This window comes from Aptenodytes patagonicus, chromosome 7, assembly GCF_965638725.1.
Source record: "Aptenodytes patagonicus chromosome 7, bAptPat1.pri.cur, whole genome shotgun sequence".
In the NCBI taxonomy this organism is placed as follows: Eukaryota; Metazoa; Chordata; class Aves; order Sphenisciformes; family Spheniscidae; genus Aptenodytes; species Aptenodytes patagonicus.
Window position 1 is genome coordinate 58,843,897 of NC_134955.1, and position 16,380 is coordinate 58,860,276.

A 16,380-nucleotide genomic window follows, 5' to 3' on the forward strand; every position below is an offset into this window, starting at 1 on the left:
AAGGTAAGAAGGCATCTGAAAGTTGCCAACCTATTGTCTTCCCTATTTTTCCCGTCCCGCCGTATCAAAAGGAGGCAGAGAAAGGGGGAAGAGGGATCAGTTTGGTGCCGGGCCAAAGCATTGCGTGTGAAACCTCCCCTCCGCAGTTGGTTTCTGCACAGATCGATAACGGGAGGGTTAAGGCGAGTGCTGCCAGTGCCTTCACTGCAGATGGTGGGTGGGTGCCCTGCCTGCCCCAGCACCCCACTGCAGCCACTGCCCACCCTTGTGCCCACCTGGGGGGCGAAGCACAGGCTACCCCAGGGGCCAGCCAACTCTGGGACGAGCTGGGCCTGCCTGGGATCTGCCATGGGGCCACAGCTCCTGGCGCCCAGGCACGGGAAGCCTCCCACAAGCATGCCGCAGCGCACCGAGCATGCTGTTCTCCGCACACAGTCACTGCTGTTTTGAAGGCACATCCAGAAAGAGCTCAGCCTAGTTGGAGAGCGAGCACAAAGAAGTGACTCGCTTTTCAGGGTGTTGGCCCAAAGCAGGCCTGAAAATGATGTCCCTTCAATCAACACCCACATGTCACATTTACTGTAACATCAACACGCTTAACGGAAACAGCTCGGATCACACGCTCTCTAGCTGGGTTATCGCCGAGATCGATGTCAGGATCCTTGCTGCACAAAGACTAACACTGCTTAAAGCGGGTGACGCGGCTTCTCGCCGTCGAAGTTTATCAATAACCTGTTTTCAGAGCCTCCCTGCAGCTCCCTGCAGCTGCAAGGTGCAGAGTTGAGCTTATGCCTACATATTGCATCAGCATCACACTCAGCGGTACTAGGCACCGCTTATCTGCCATCAATTTTTAATTTTTCTGAGGACCAAAAAACAATTGTTCAGAGTATTTTATATTTTTTTAAATAAAAGTCTGAGGATGAGATGGCCGAAAGAGGCAACTTGATCGGGAAGTCCCAGAAACACAGGGGCCTGCAGCTCTGCCTTACTTTCCGAGCGACTCTCAGGCATGTGCAAAGTGCACAAAGGCAGCCAGAGCAGTGGAGAACCTCCGCCGCGCCGTGCGTGGCCCCGGTGCAGCTGCCGAGCCGCCGCCGTCCCGTCATCCGCTGCCACGCTCCAGCCCGCCGGCCCCGCGTGCCAGACAGCAGCACCGTACGGCGGGGTGGTGGTGGCCGGGGCAGGCTGGCCACTGACACCTGCCTGCAGCAGCAGGATGGAGCCCACCGCCCCAGCACAGCCCACCAAGCCGCCCCCGCTGGGTACCGACAGCAAGGGGACCGGGACCCAGCGGTGGAGGGAGGGTGGAGGGAAATAACCTGTTTTCCTCCAATGCCTTAGCAAGCCCCACGCACATCTGTGAGTTAGAGGACTCTCCTGCAACGCCGGTACATCAGGCACCTTTTGCAGAAGTAGCCCGAATCTCTCAGAAAGCAGTTTAACCCTCTGCACACACCTGAGACGGAGCAAGCCCAAGCACCGCCACAAAGAGCCAGGCAACGCGTCAGGGTTTAGGGAAAAGAAGAAGGAAAATAACACAATAACCACGCCGGACCCAAACAGAACAAAAGCCAAGAATATCCAAGGATCTGCACGAATCTCCAACACTTGTCAGATGTTATTTCATCAGAAACTATGTACAGTGTTAAAGAAGGGAGTGGCGTGTCTCTTCTTAAGTAAACTATATGTTCATAAAAAAATATTTACTGCTTTTGAGAGCAGAAAATGCATAGGCTATTCTATAGACTGCAGAAGCTGTAAATCTCCGCAGATAAAATGGGATGTGATGATGTGATATAAAAGCATTCTTTGTTCCCCAGTGAATACATTTGTTTTATTTAAAACTCAACGACAACCAAGGAGAGAAAGGAACGCTCGGTGCCACAAAAGGAGAAGGAGCAGTATTTGGGTACAGGCTTTTAACTGGCGTAGAAAAGGATATTGGAAGAACAGATTCTTACCCAAGGATTTAAAAGGCATGATCAAATTTAAGTAATTAGTTTTGAACATGTATTAAACACACAACAGCTCTGTTCTTTTCTTAAATATCATGCTCAAAAGAGACTGTGTTTCTCAATTGTGTATGGCACACTGTTGCTCATATACAATTTTCTTAAGCCTTTTTTTTTTACTTTCATTGAAGCATATTCATTATAACATTCAGCAAATTTATGGCTTCTTCCAGTGGCTTAGTAAAAGGGGTCATAAAAAAGTTAAGTAAACCAGTGTGTTTTTTTCCTCTCCCTTAACTTTGGATTCCTTTTTTATACTGTGCTGTCTAGTGCTTAGTCTTTGGAAAGTACCTTGGGCATATCCAGCACACACACAAATTATCAGCTGCTCCAGGAAAAAAAAAAAGGAATTTCTTGCACTGAGGCAACTACACAAAAGACTTGCATATGTCAAAAATACAGAACCGAGTCCCTGTGAATGCTGCACCATTAATCAAATCCCCGATCTGGTGTCACTTTTGCCAGTAAAATGATGATATTCTTCTAACCCCCTTCTACTGGCGCGTGCCTGCAACGCATGAAGTGTGTCCCTCTGCTTTAATTTGCTTTCGAATAGCCTGCTTTAGGCATTTTTTATATATCCTTTGGAAAAAAAAAAAAAAAAAGAAGCTGCTACTTAAAGCTCCAGCAAGGGTCTACACTACCGAGCAAGCAACAGCTTTTCGGGAGGGAGGGCAGACAGCAAGCAAATTTAACTGATGTTCAGGAGCTGAACACACAACTGCCTCTGAGGCTGTAACAGTGGGTGCCGAGGAATGGTGTGCAGCCTGCCCAGATACATTTTAAGAAAGTAAATAAACACGAGAGAGGAAGGTGCTGTAGTAAGAGCAGCTGAATGAATCACGCATTTATCAATGCACACAGTTATTGATGTCTTTTCCCTCCCTCGTTAAAAAGATACATGTGTATAAATCCGTCTACAGCCAATACTGATGCTTCACCAAGCGCTTCTACAGTATCGCTAACTTTAAAGCAGGCGGTAACCCCCAGCCCCCGTCTATTTTTCCGCGTGCTTTCCCTGGAGGCTACCAAGGGGAGACCAAATTCAACAGACAACTGCAACACAACCCTGGAGAAACCGAACTGCAACCAAAAAGAAGGAAATGCTCTGGCGAGGAGACGGAGAGCCATTTTGGAGTAGCAGGTCTCCGCGGGGAGACTTTTCAACCAGGTTTCATCCTGGGGGAGTGGGACGGGTGGGAGGCAGAGGAGGGAGCGGGAGGAAGGGGAGCGTGGGTGTGTATGCGCTGGGTAGGCAGAGGCGACGGGGAGGAGGAGAGGGGGATCGTTGTTTCGCTTGGTAAAAGTTAACAGTGATGGAATGGAAGGAAAGCCACAATCAGTGAAGTTTGAGGATTCAGGAGGGGAGAAGGAAAGGTCTTCCCCGTGGCTGGGGAACACTAGCACCATCAGCGGCCCAGGCACTGTGCTTTTCAGCTTACCAGTCTGTTAAACGAGGTGGCTGCTGTCTATATGCTTCCAACTAGCTCGATTCAAACATTAAATGAAGTAGAGAAATCATCAGACAAATTGCTGGCCCTCTCTACCCAAGAGTGAAGGGTTTTTGTACAGCTGATGACAGCCCTGATCTTTTGTCTGACTTAATTTACTTCTCTTTCAGGTTAGAATAAAGCGCGCTTTCCTATCACGGGATAACCTCCATCCACATATTGCGCCCTAAAAATAAGAAAACGCTTGTGTTATGTTAACAATACCATAACTTGATGAATTTCTCAGGTTGGGTGAAATAACTGATCAAAGCTTCCCGTGTGTATGTCACAAAATTATATGTTTGGGCAAGAAAGCGTCCCGCTAAAGTCCGTCCACGATGCGCAAGCCGACTGCAGCAGAGAACAGCACAAGCCCAGCAGAGCAGCCTGTGAGCTCTCAGCAGCAACTTCTACTGATGTGATTTTGTGTTTATTTCTCTAGAAAAAAAAAAAATGCTTATTTTCATTTGCAGGAACTGCAGATTTTTTGCTGTAGGGACCTGAGGATCAAAGTACGGTAAACTATCTAATATCAAATCCTCTCGACAGGGATACATGTGGCTTTCTGACATGTAATCAACGCCAAATTATGTACGTGTATGTCTGCTTTATTGCTGTACACACCTTCTTCTAGAACTCCAGCTTCCTCGCTCTGTGTTTTTACATCCATTGGAACAAACAAACGGATCTCCGTGGGTTTTCCCCCCCCACGCACAGAGACTCGCTCATGTACAGGTATCATTACCCCGATCGCTATCTGACAACAACGAATTGAGAATTTAAACATTGTATGTTGACAATGAAAGGCATTGTTAAAAACTAATTTTAATTAAAAACGCCTGTCCTCCTGAAGCAATTAATCAGCCGTGATTTAGCTAAAAATAGATTTGTCTTGCTCACAGCCCCTCTCCGCTAGCGCTGTATAGATCTTCGCATGAAAATCAATAGTACAACTTTACACTGAAAACATTTTGCAGCAACGTTAAACCGCCTGAGCCGCGGCTGTTATTTCCTAGGGTAGAGCATCCCAAGCAGCCGCGCCGGCAGGGCCGGAGCCATCCCTGCCATGACACAGGCTATGAGCTCCCCCTAGTCGTCAACACCCGCCACTTGCAGCCGGGGGCACAAGGCAGGCTTGCGAGGCAACTGAAAAAGCCAGCGAAGTTTATTTTGGAACGTATTTTCCATCAACAAACACCACAGAGCGCGAAGCAATCCAGGTAGAAAATGTGAAAGAGAAGCAAAAGTCTCGTGCGAGGCATTTTGTAAGGGCAAAGATTTGCTAGCAGCAAGCTCAGCCCCGGGAAGAGCCGCTGAAGAGGTGTCAACCGAAGTCGGTAACTGATATCAATAATTTGTACTACTTCTACGAGCGCACACTCCTCTAAGTCATAATTATTGTCAAATATGTCACAAGACAACCCTTTGTTCTGCAGAGAAACATACATTTTGCGCAAGACGAGGGCTCCAACCATTCCTATTAAAGGCAGCCAGGTTGTAGAATCTTGAAGACTTTTATTTCTCAATATTTAAATAAGCCTGACAAAATATGCTCTGCATCTGCCGACCAGCAAAAAAATGCAAAATTATTTCTCACCCGTTGTACATCTATTAAAGCCATTGAGCACATCAGTCAAAAAGGACGAAACAACCTAGATCCACAATCTAGTCACCCTGCACCAGTTTTTAAAAATATTTTAAAAGATCAGAAACTATGAAAACATGCCAGTATTTTTTTTAGTCTTGTAAGTCCAGTACAAATATATTCAAATGAACGGCAACCTGGAAGTCGACAGCACACAGCCTTTTTTTTGTCCCCTGTCCTATTTAAAGCTAACACATGTAATGTCTTTTAAAAGCACGTTTTCTGTGCACAACTATGTGGGTATTATGAAAAAATCAGCCATCTCCAAAATAATAATAATTTCCTCTCTAATTCTTCAGTCACAGCTTACATTGTATTAGAGTTGATTACATTGGTGTGGGTTTTTTTCTGTAGGAAAAAGTGCATTAATTGCACTAAATCTAAATGCATTTTAAGAGAAGCTCCTTGAAGCAATTTGCTAAACTTTGACATGCAAAAAATTGTGTTTTTTAAATTATTATTTTTAATTACTACGTACAAATACAAAGCAATAAAGGAAATTATTACTCTTCCTAGGGAACCTGTTGACCAGGTACTGAAGACCCTCCTTGGGAAACCTGGCTCTCTACCTGGAATTGTGTGATTTTACTGTGCCTTTCCCTCCCAATCTTTGCTGCTGCTCTACAGAAATGTTCTTGCTTTGCCGCCTTCTGCAGAACTGCTATCACCGAGCTTTTCACAGGCTCTCGCCTTTCACATTTCCTTCAAATGCAAAATGCAGGGCTAGTTTGAAAACAGATTTCTCAAGTTAAAAAAAGAAGATCTTAAGCTGGAAAATCAGCAATTTGAATCAAACCAAAATAACGTTTCTTTGCACAGAGCAGCTCAACAGCTCAGCCTCCTCTTCTCTACATAATCGCCTCTTTTGCTTTGTCCACCCAAGTGAGCTCAGCTACCAAGTTTGTTCTGTCCACCACCACTGAAGAAAGGTCCAGAGCTGCTCTTTTCTCTCCATGTGTTTCCCCTCTTTTTGTCCTGCACATGCATCCGTTACAAGGCTGCCTGGGTGAGCCTGGCAAGGACAAACAGGCCACTCCGTTTTGCAGTCTTAAAAACCACTGTGCTAATGAGACGCTGCAACTCTGGAGCACAACTACGTTGCAGCCTCTCTGCTTTTTGTGTTTGTTTGTTTGTCTTACACTCAGGATCTAAACGTTTCTCTGAACACCAAGAGCATGAAACCCAATAAACTCCAGCTGAGCAGTGTCAGAAAACCCTTCTCTCCCTCTCTCCCCTCCCATCTCTCTCCCAATCTCTCTTTCCTTGCCTGGCACAGACCTCCAATCCATCCTGAAATGCAACTCTCCTGACAGATGCCAAAAAGGGAGAGAGAGAGAGAGAGACCGGGGTGGGGGGGGAAGACCAAGCTAAACACGACATAAATGCAAGATTTCAGAAAACAGTATCAATTCATCCCGGCTTTGGGGGCTTGGCTTGGGGTCGGCTTTATCTTGTTGTAAGTGTTCTGGTTTCCCATTCCGTTGCCCGCTACTTTCTAAACTCCCCCTTGCAGAGGACAGTCTCCCCGGCTGCTTTTCCCCCACGAATGACACCTTCCCGAGGAGTGCGGGGATTGCGAAACCCCCCTCCTGCAAGCCTGCAGCTGAGGCTCAGCGCCTGTGCGCTGAAATGCCTGCGCTTCCTGCTCCCCCCAGCCCCAACCCCAGCCCCAGCCGCAGCCCCCCCCGGCTCCCACCCTCTCCTCCCCTGGATACCTTCATTTTTTTCTGCCACTGTTCAGTATGCAGCCAGATTTCTCCGCCAGCTTCCTCAGGATGGAGAGATAGATAAATACAAGAGGGGAGGGAGGGAAGCTGCGTACCGCTCTGCTCTCCATTCCTCCCCAGCCTCCCCGCTAAACCCATTGTACACGCAGCTCCTCGGCACCTTTTAATGCTCTCCTGCCTCATTATTTACTTTCAAGTAAAGCGATCAGAAAAGGAGATCAAATTGGAAGAACAAACCTACCTGGCTCTCTTCTCCACCCCACCTCCCCCCCCAGCAGCAACAGCAGCGAGAAAAGAAATGTTTCACCCCTTTAAACAAATTCAGACGTGCGCAACAAACCAGATTTTCCGCACATCCCCTTTCAACACCCCACATCTCCTCGCAACTGAGACAGAAAAGAAGTGGGAGAAACTGCACAGGGCGATTTAGAGGGGTTAGATTGTTGATGCATTTTCTTAAAAAAAAAAAAAATTAAAAATGGAAAAAAATTAAGAAGACACCAACAAAAAAGGGAAACGCATTTTCCAAACCGGATGGTTAAAAACAAAAATGCAATTAACGAAGGGGAGGGAGTTGAGGAGGAGGGGGGGAATCCACCTTTTATGGTGATGCAAATCTGACTCCAAAATAACAATGAATTAAAAACAACCCCCCCAGAAAGAGCTGAACACCAGATGCATCTTCATTTGTGTTCCACCAGCTGATGGGCTGGGGGGCGGGGGGGGAGAGGAAGGAGGAACGGGTTAAAAAATACAGGCGCACACCAAAAAAAAAAGAAAAAAGGAAAAGACAGAGCGAAAGAAATTGAAATTTCGGGACCCGAACTGTCCCCCTACAACCCTCCGCTACGAAAAGAAAAAAAATCTCACAGGAGATGGAAAAATTATATACACATATATATCTTGATTCCCAAGGAAATCTTACAAACAGAAATTTATCACCGGTAACAAAGAAAGAGAGGAGCTCGCAAGCACCAAATGCTCTTGGCAGATGGCTCCTATTCTTGGCTTTCAGGGGAGGGGAGAGAAGCCGGGGGAATATTTTATTTATTTATTTAAATTCTTTAAAATCTCAACATAAATATTCGGATCCGCCGCGGCTCAGGCTCAGCCCCGGGCTGGCTCCGTGCGCGCCGCCGCCCCCCCGCAGCACAGCAACTTGCGGACTCGTCTTGGGGAGGGGGGGGAAGCGTCCGGCCGGCCTTGCCGGCGGGGTGCGGGACCCCATCCCGGCCTCCGCCCCCCAAACCTCCCCACGGCGCGCCGGGCATTTTCTACCAGCCCCCCCCAAACGGGTCCGATGCTATAGGAGGGAAATGGGGGGACCCCTGACACCCCCCCCCCCCCGTGCCCCGGTGGCGGCGGAGCAGCGGGGAGCGCTGGGGGCCCCGCGCCGCGGGAGGCGCCCCCCCACACACACACCCCCGCGGCAGAAGCCCCGCGGGGACGGGAGCGGCGGAGCAGGGGAGCAGCGGAGCAGCGGAGCGGGGCGCCCGGCGCGGGGACCTGCCCCCGACTCTGCCTGCAGGCGCTTGCCCCTCTCCCGGGGCTTTAGGAATGGGAACGGGGAGGAGGGGGGATGCTGAAACTTGGGGGGGGCGGGGGGGGGCCTCCTTCCCTCCCCCCGCTTTATCGTTTCCTTCCCCCTTTTTTTTTTTTTTGGGGGGGGGGGTATGTTTGTGTTTTCATTTCACAATGGGCGCTTCGGCAAAGTGCAGCCTCCGCTCCTGCCCCGGCACCCGAGCCGGTGCCGCTGCCCGGCCCGCATTTCCTGCCCTCCAGCCGCGTCCCCGCTTCGGCTCTCCCCGCGCCCCCCGCCACCGACAGACACCCCCGCCCGCCCCCGACCCCTCTGCAGCCCCTGCCCTGCCTCTAGCCCCAACCGAACTGATCCTGCCTTCCCCCCTCCCCGCTTTGGAGGAGAGTTATCTCCCCCCGCCGGCGATGCACCTGGGGCGGGCAGGGTGCAGCCTGCCCATCTACCTGCCCCGCGTCCCCGCGCCGGGGGGCTCGGCGCCCGCCGCTGCCGGCCCGCGCTGCCCCGTCCGGCCCACCGCCTCCATGTGCTTCCCGTTAAGTCCCCCCCGGGCCGCTCCGCTTTTCTCCCCGCCTCGCTGCCCACCTTGATCGCCCCCCCCCCCGGCCCGGCCGTCATGCCGAGGCAAGGCGCTCGGCCAACTTTTCCCACCGCCCCGCGCTGCCCCCGGAGCGGGGAACGAGGAGCGGGGCCGGGGGCGAGCGGCGAGGCCCCGGCGGGGTGGCCCGGCCCGGAGCGGCGCGCCCCGCTCCGCCGCCCCCCGCACACGCACCCGCTCCCCGGGGGAGCCCCGCGCCGCGCCGCGCTCTCCCCGCCGGCAGCGCCTTCCCCGCTCCACGCCGCCTGCCTGCCCGCCTCACCTCCGCACCGCTGCAAAAACGCACAGCAAACTTCGGGCTTCTCCCCCCCTCCACCCCCAGCCCATCCCCCCTAGCCACACACCCCCCTCCCCTCTTTAATTCCCTTCTCCTCTCCCTCTCTCTGAAGTCATTTACCAGCTTTGGTTGCTCCTGGAGTCTCCCCCCCCCCCCCCCCCCCCCCGCTTCCTCCCCTTCCCTAATTTTGCTCTTCGATTTCGGCTCGGTCTGGTTCCAAGTTCAAACTTACGTGTGATAATCTCTCTTTGTGACAAGTGCTGCGGGTTTCCCTGCTTGCGACGGGACATTGCCCTGGCATTTACACTGGCATCGCCTGGAGAGCTGCACTGGTTTGGGGGGATGTGTTGGGGGGGCGATCCTCCTCCTCTTTTTTTTTTCCTCTTTCTTCTTCTTCTTCTTTATCGAGTTCTTCTTCTTTCAAAAAAAAAAAATTTAAAAAGAAAAAAAAAGCCTCCTTTTTGTTGCTGCTGTGGTGCACTGGATGGAATCCCCTCTCAATTAAAAATCATCATCATCATCATCAGGAAAAGCTCTTTCTCGCTCTTTTTTCTCTTTCTCTTTCACACACTGTCTTTTCTCCACTGCTTCTGCCACTTGGACTTCCAGATCTCTTCTTGAACTTAGGAGGATATGCACCGCCAGTGACACTTTTCTCTTTCCCTCTTTCCAGAGTGCTTGGCAAATTGGCAAGTGCGCTTTTCCACCAGGAGGGTAAAAAAAAAAAAAAAAAAAAAAATTTTAAAAAGAAAAAAAAGCAGGAATATAAAAAAAAAGTACTAGAATTGGGATTGCCCACACACACAAAAAATTGCCAAAAAAAAATGTTTTTCAGAGATTGACCCTTGCTGGGTAGATATATAGAGAGAATTTTTTTGAAACGGGGTAGCCAAAACTGTGTCTCCTCTTTCCCAGTTCAAGTGGCACTGCTTTGCCCTGGTGCTTTTGGATTGCCAGTGCTCCTGCACCACTTTGCACTCTTCCCCCCTCGCCTGGCACTGGGACTGGAAGGAAGGAAGCCCCCAGTGCAGCTGGGCTGGTGCTGGCTATTACTATTATATATTGCAATGTGAAGATGGCGGAGTCCTGGTTCTCTGGGAGCGCTCTGTCTCTCTATGGCTGGGGCTGCCTCTGTACAATGGGATAAAATTCAAGTTCAAGTGCGGACGTGACGTTTAATCTGCACTAGAGACAAAAAGACCCAGAGAGTAGGAGCACTGGGGGCGACTAGCGGTGGCTTTTTAACATTGTACCCTGCAAGAGAACAAGAAACGCCACTCGCACACACCGCACACACCCGCACTCGCGCGCACACACACACACACACACTCGCACACAAACTAAAGCACATGCAGGGCTCGGGAGCCGCTCCGGGCTTTGTGCAGCGCCGCTTTCTCGGGTACGCGGAGTGCCGGCAGCGAAGGGGGAGGGGGGGGGGGTGGAAGGAATAAATCCGCATCCTCACGCACGGCCAAACTTCCCCGAGCCCGGCGCCGGCCGCAGCGGGGGCGGCTCGGGCGGGGGCGGCGGGGCGGCCCGGCCGCGCTCGGGGCGGGGGCGGCTGCCGGGGGCCGCGCTGCGCCGCGCCGGGCTCCGCGGCCGGCGGCCGAGGGAGGCGCGGGCGGGAGGCTGCGGCGCGCTGCCCGCCGGTGCCGCCGCCTCGCCGTTACTCATTGCGGAGGCCGGTCTCCGCCGTCCGGGCTCGGCGCTGGGTCGTGCTCCCCGGCGTCCGCGCCCGGGAGCGGCGGCTCCCGAGGGGTCTCGGGCTGCTCTTCCCTCCAGGCGCCGCCGCAGCTCCTCGGCGGCGAGCACGATCCCCCTGCATTTCTTTCAAACAGTTTTACAACAACATAAATATCTGTGTGGGCTGGGGAGAGGGGTTTTTTTCTCCCTCCTCTCTCCCTACCCGAAGTGTGATGGTAGCGGGACACGCGCGCACACACGCCCGATCCGCACACGCACACACGCTCCGACCTTCTTCTCCCCCCCCCCTTCCGCCCCCCCTTCCCTTAAAATCCTGGCAGAGAGGATTTTTCCTTGGAGGAATTATTAAGTCTCAGCCACGAATCGAGAGACGCCGAGTTCCCAGGGACCGCATCTCAGTGCACTTTTCCTCCTATTTCACACGCAGGTAAATGCCCACAACTGCGTGCGCTTCTAACTTGCGAGATTCTTGGAAACCAACTTTTCCCCCTCTACCTCCGCTCTCCCAGCCCATCTCCTGCTATTTTTTTTTTTTTTCCCCTCTCTCTCTCGCTCCCCAGACAAGGAAATTGTTCGGTGCAAACAGCTTTTCAGCACCAGGTCTGGACAGGGCGAGGGGAATGGGGAGAGGGGGAGGGCTGGGGGCTTGAAGGCAGATGGAGCAGAAACCCAAGAAACCCAGTCTCCACCCGGAGCACGCTGGAAGAGCCGCTCTGCAGTCGTGTCACTTACTTTCCACATTAAATTATTTTTATATTAAATCGCATGAGAGTCTTGGGGGGGACCAGAATTCATCTCGGTGCCCTTAATCAGCTTTGAGTAGAATTTGGCTAAACAGCAACGCTCTCGCCTCCTCCAGCAAATCTGCCTTTTCCTCCCCACACCCGCCCGCCCGCTCACAGCTCGCATTTCGGCGCTGCCAGCCCCCGGCCCCCCGGAGCCCGGCCCGACGGCTCGCCGAGGGCTGCCGGGCCCCCCCCCAGCTCCCAGGCCGGGCGGTGGGCGCCGGGCCAGCCTCGCAGTGCCCTCCTCTGCCCCGGCTCAGCCCTCCGCCTTTATTAACGCACGGCAAACACGTAAAAGACATTTAACGGCGCTTAAGCTGTTTAGATTCTTCGCCGTGCGTGTTTTGGTTTGTTTTGCAGGGTCCTGCAAAGAAAAATGAGCGTGGTGATGGCAAGGGCTCGGCGCCGCCGGGCAGGGGAGGGACGGGAGCCGCGGCCCCCGGGGGTGCCCCCGGGGCTGGCCCTGCGGGGCGGCGTTGTCCGAGCCTGCGGGGGACGGGATGCGGCACCCTCGCGGGGGGGCGGAGGGAAGGGGCTCCCCTCCGCCGGCCTCCGCACCCGCGGGGAAGGGGGCCCGGGCAGGTCAGCGGGAACGGGGGCTGCCCTCACTCCTCTCCCCCGTCGGGTCACGCCTTTCCTCCCGGCGGCTGGCGAGGCCGAAAGGCTTTGTGTGGCCGTGCCTGCCGTGCAAAGCGCGGCCCGGCCCGGGGGGGCTGTGGGGGTGTCACTTTCCACCCTCAGGGGTGCAAAGTCCGGCCCGCAGCGGCTGCGGCCGTTTCTCAGCGACCTGCAGGAAGCTGCACCCCTTCGGAGCGCAGCTTATCGGGAAGTTACTGGGCATCATCTGTTGACTAACCAGTGTCTTCCAGTGGGCACTGAGAGCAGGAGATAAGGGCCGGCAATGATTGACCAGGCAGGCGCCCCGGCTGCCTGGGGCGGCGGGGCCGCCGGAGCCCCCTCCCGCCCGCACCGCCTCGCCGGCTGCGGGCAGGGCTGCGGGGGGTGAGCCCCCAGCCTGCCTCCTCCTCCTCCTCCTCCTCCTCCTCCGAAAATGGGGGGGGGGGGAAATTCCAAAGTGATTTCTCAGTCTCCTCTTTCCTCCCCTGTCTGGCACTTGTGATCATTAGCACTGAAAGCTGTTAATGTCTTGTCTCACAGCTCCCCCTTTAGTCTCTCTGCTCTCCCTGTCTCGCGTTCAAAGCCAGATCAATAGCAGGCTCTTTCTAACCTTGACCTATCCCTCGACCCGCCTCCATCTGCAGCTGGCCCCGCGCTTGTGTCTCTCCCCGCGCCCCCCCCCCCCTCCCCCGCCGCAGCCGGTGGCAGCAGCCCCGCAAGAGGGGCCGGGGTCCCCGGGGGCTGTCCCGGGCGGCGGCGGCGGACCCCGACATCGGCCCGCTTTGTTCCGGGCTGCGCGGCCGTGCTGAGCGCCCGCAGCCGGCAAAGGGGGCCTGTGCCCCCCGGCCCCCCACTCCACCGTCCTGGGAGCTACGGCACAGCGCCGGCCTCCCGCCACTGTCCTGCAAACCTGGAGCCGCAAGTCCCCATAACAACAAAACCCCCCCAAAAAAAACCCCAAAAAAATCCCCCAAAGAAAGAAGAAAAACAGGCAAAATGGGAGCATAACCTGCAAGAAGAGAACAAGCTTTTTACTGGCCTTAAAGGTGTTATAGTCCCTTCTTTTAAATTAGGGGGAAAAAAGCACTCTCATGCACAACATATCTTGTATTAAAGTAATCATCTTTTCTGTCTTCATAATATACCAGTGATTTGAAGAGTTCTCATCTAGAAACACCGTCCTTATCATAGGGGAAAACAAGCTAATATGATGTTAAATATTCCATTTTATCCTATATACAAGGCATGCTGAGTCAAGAACTCTGCACACACATGTGCAGCTTCTGGGTTGCTCTTCTTTTTTTTGAAATCGTGCAATGCCTTTAGCTAAAATTTGGCACAGGTGTAGATACATAAATAACAGTGGCTTCAGTGTAAAGAGGAAGTCCCAATATCCTCACGGAGGATAAGCTTGATGTGTCACTTGGACACGTTTCGAATGCATTTCCACTTTCTCCCCATTTGCTCAAATAACTTCTCAGTGGAAGAAAAATTGGAGCTGCAGATTCTGTGTGATGTGATTTTAGTTTCTTCTCAGTCTTTACTGAGAAAGCTCATGCTAAGTCAGAAGTAAATTGGTTTTGATACAGATCTGGGAGTTGGGGGGGGAGAAGAGAGGGAAAGGAGGAAGGGAGGGAGGGAGGGAGGGAGGGAGGAAGGAGGGAAGGAAGGAAGGAAGGAAGGAAGGAAGGAAGGAAGGAAGGAAGGAAGGAAGGAAGGAAGGAAGGAAGGAAGGAAGGAAGGAAGGAAAGAAGGAAGGAAGGAAGGAAGGAAGGAAGGAAGGAAGGAAGGAAGGAAGGAAGGAAGGAAGGAAGGAGGTTTGAGATGATCTTGACATAAATGAAGCTGCTGTCCTCATTCTCTTTGAATCTTTAAATGTTGCTGCTTGGGAAGGGGAAAAAAAAAAAGAACGAACACAGGGTGTTGATCTGATTGGTTTAGTTAGCCGCTCCACCTTGTGAAAAGACACAGAAACACAGGATCTAACCAGATCATATTTACATACATATTAACAAAGCTCCCGAGGTGGCAGTTCAGCCTTCACATACAGTGCAAGGAACTCTGCGAGTTCTCATTTTAGACCCATAAAAAAAGATAAAAAGAGGTTGTCCTGGTTTCGTCAGGGATAGAGTTAATTTTCTTCCTAGTAGCTGGTACAGTGCTGTGTTTTGGATTTAGGACGAGAATAATGTTGATAACACACCGACGTTTTAGTTGTTGCTAAGCAGTGCTTACACTAGTCAAGGACTTTTCAGCGTCCCATGCTCTACTGACTGAGAAGGCTGGAGGTGCACAAGAAGCTGGGAGGGGGCACAGCCAGGACAGCTGACCCAAACTGGCCAAAGGGATATTCCGTACCATGTGACATCATCCTGAACAAAAAACTGGGGGAAGTTACCGGGGGGGGGGGCGGGGGTGCGGCCGCTGCTCAGGAACTGGCTGGGCATTGGTCAGTGGGTGGTGAGCAATTGCATTGTGCATCACTTCTTTTGTCTATTCTTTTATCCTTTTTTATCCTTATTCTTTTCCCTTCCTTTTCTGCCCTGTTAAATTGTCTTTGTCTCAACTCACGAGTTTTACCTTTTTCTGATTGTCTCCCCCATCCCACCAGGGGGGCGTGAGCGAACGGCTGTGTGGTGTTCAGCTGCCTGCCAGGTTAAACCACGACAGTCTTTTTTGGCACCCAACATGGGGCTTGAAGGGTTGAGATAACAACAGATCTGACCAGAGCATGTTAAAACAAATTGTCATAAGCATTCATTAGTAGGTAAATAGTTGATGGTCACAATGTTGATTTATTTGCTCTCAAAGTTGTTGTGCTTGTTCTCAGAGTTGTGTTATGTAACACCTTAATTGCCGTATATGTTCCCTGTTGTGCTGTTTATCACCTCTGGGTGCTGAATTAAGTTTATCATTTTGCTGTACTGTGTAACACTAGCTTATGATATGACAAAATTACTGGTCATGAGACTAATCTGGTATTTGTACTCAGCATTGCCATCATCTCCATACTTCGGGAACCATCTCCTGGAAGCTATTAAGAATTACACTCTTTACCTTTTCTCCTTGGAGAGACAATTTGTGGAGGAGACAAGGGGAAACACTTTCCCCCGCTCCTTCACCTTCCCCTTCTCCTCCAGCCTAGTTACAACAGCTCCTGAGAATCCTTAATATCCTTGGGATGTTCAAACCAGCATGTTCCTATTGCTGTGTCTCCTGAATGTGTTTCAGGTCTTGTTTAAGGTTAAACAACTATTTAAGAATACCACCCAGAGATCTGCCCCGAAGCTGGATAGTTATGAGTGGCAGGATGTGTGGGATAGTATGGGCAGGTACCTAGAACAGTGGGCACCTCCAGTGTTTTGGAACTTCACCCCTGAACAAGTGCAGAATCCTGAAAAACTAGTAAAATATTGGGAAAAAGTATGCTGTCATCCTGGCAATTCCAGAGAGACACAGATCACTGCAATGTGCTGGGGCCTGGCCCATGCCTACCGAGCCCTGTTCAACACTATTTAGTACCCTCAAGGGGAAGAGAAGGTCTCTGGATCTGACAACAAAATGACAGGCACTGCAGCTACTCCAACCCCGGCAACAGGCACTGCGGTTACTCTAACCTGGGTGACGGGCACTGCAGCTACTCCAACCCCCATGACAGGCACTGCAGCTGAACCAGAGAACCAACCCGTGCTGGTATCAGTCACCCCTAAATACAAGAAGAAATATTGGATGCAAAAGTCAGCTCGTTTAGTAAGGGAAGAAACTCTTACTAAGAAGGGGAAGGAGGAAGAATTGGACAAGGCAGGCTACTCCGAAGCAGGGCCATCACAAGAAGAGGAGGAAGAAGAGGAGGAACTCATAAACGAGACAGTAACCACCCAATCCCTATCCCTGAGTGAGCTGCAAGATATGTGAAAAGATTTCAGCTGCTGTCCACGCGAGCACATTGTTATCTGGCTGCTCCGATGCTGGGATAACGGGGCC

At 52.0% G+C, this 16,380-nt stretch overlaps 1 protein-coding gene across 4 annotated transcripts in view; it reads right to left on the minus strand.

Annotated features, from left to right (window-relative positions):
* The window catches only part of BCL11B (BCL11 transcription factor B), a 92,955-nt gene extending 82,281 nt beyond the window's left edge, over positions 1 to 10,674 (minus strand). For all 4 annotated transcript variants that reach the window (XM_076345413.1, XM_076345411.1, XM_076345412.1 and 1 more), the window contains exon 1: positions 9,522 to 10,674. In XM_076345413.1, the coding sequence (XP_076201528.1) occupies positions 9,522 to 9,579 (58 nt within the window). In that variant the 5' untranslated portion in view covers positions 9,580 to 10,674. The remainder of the gene's footprint in view (positions 1 to 9,521) is intronic.
* Positions 10,675 to 16,380: the final 5,706 nt, after the last annotated feature.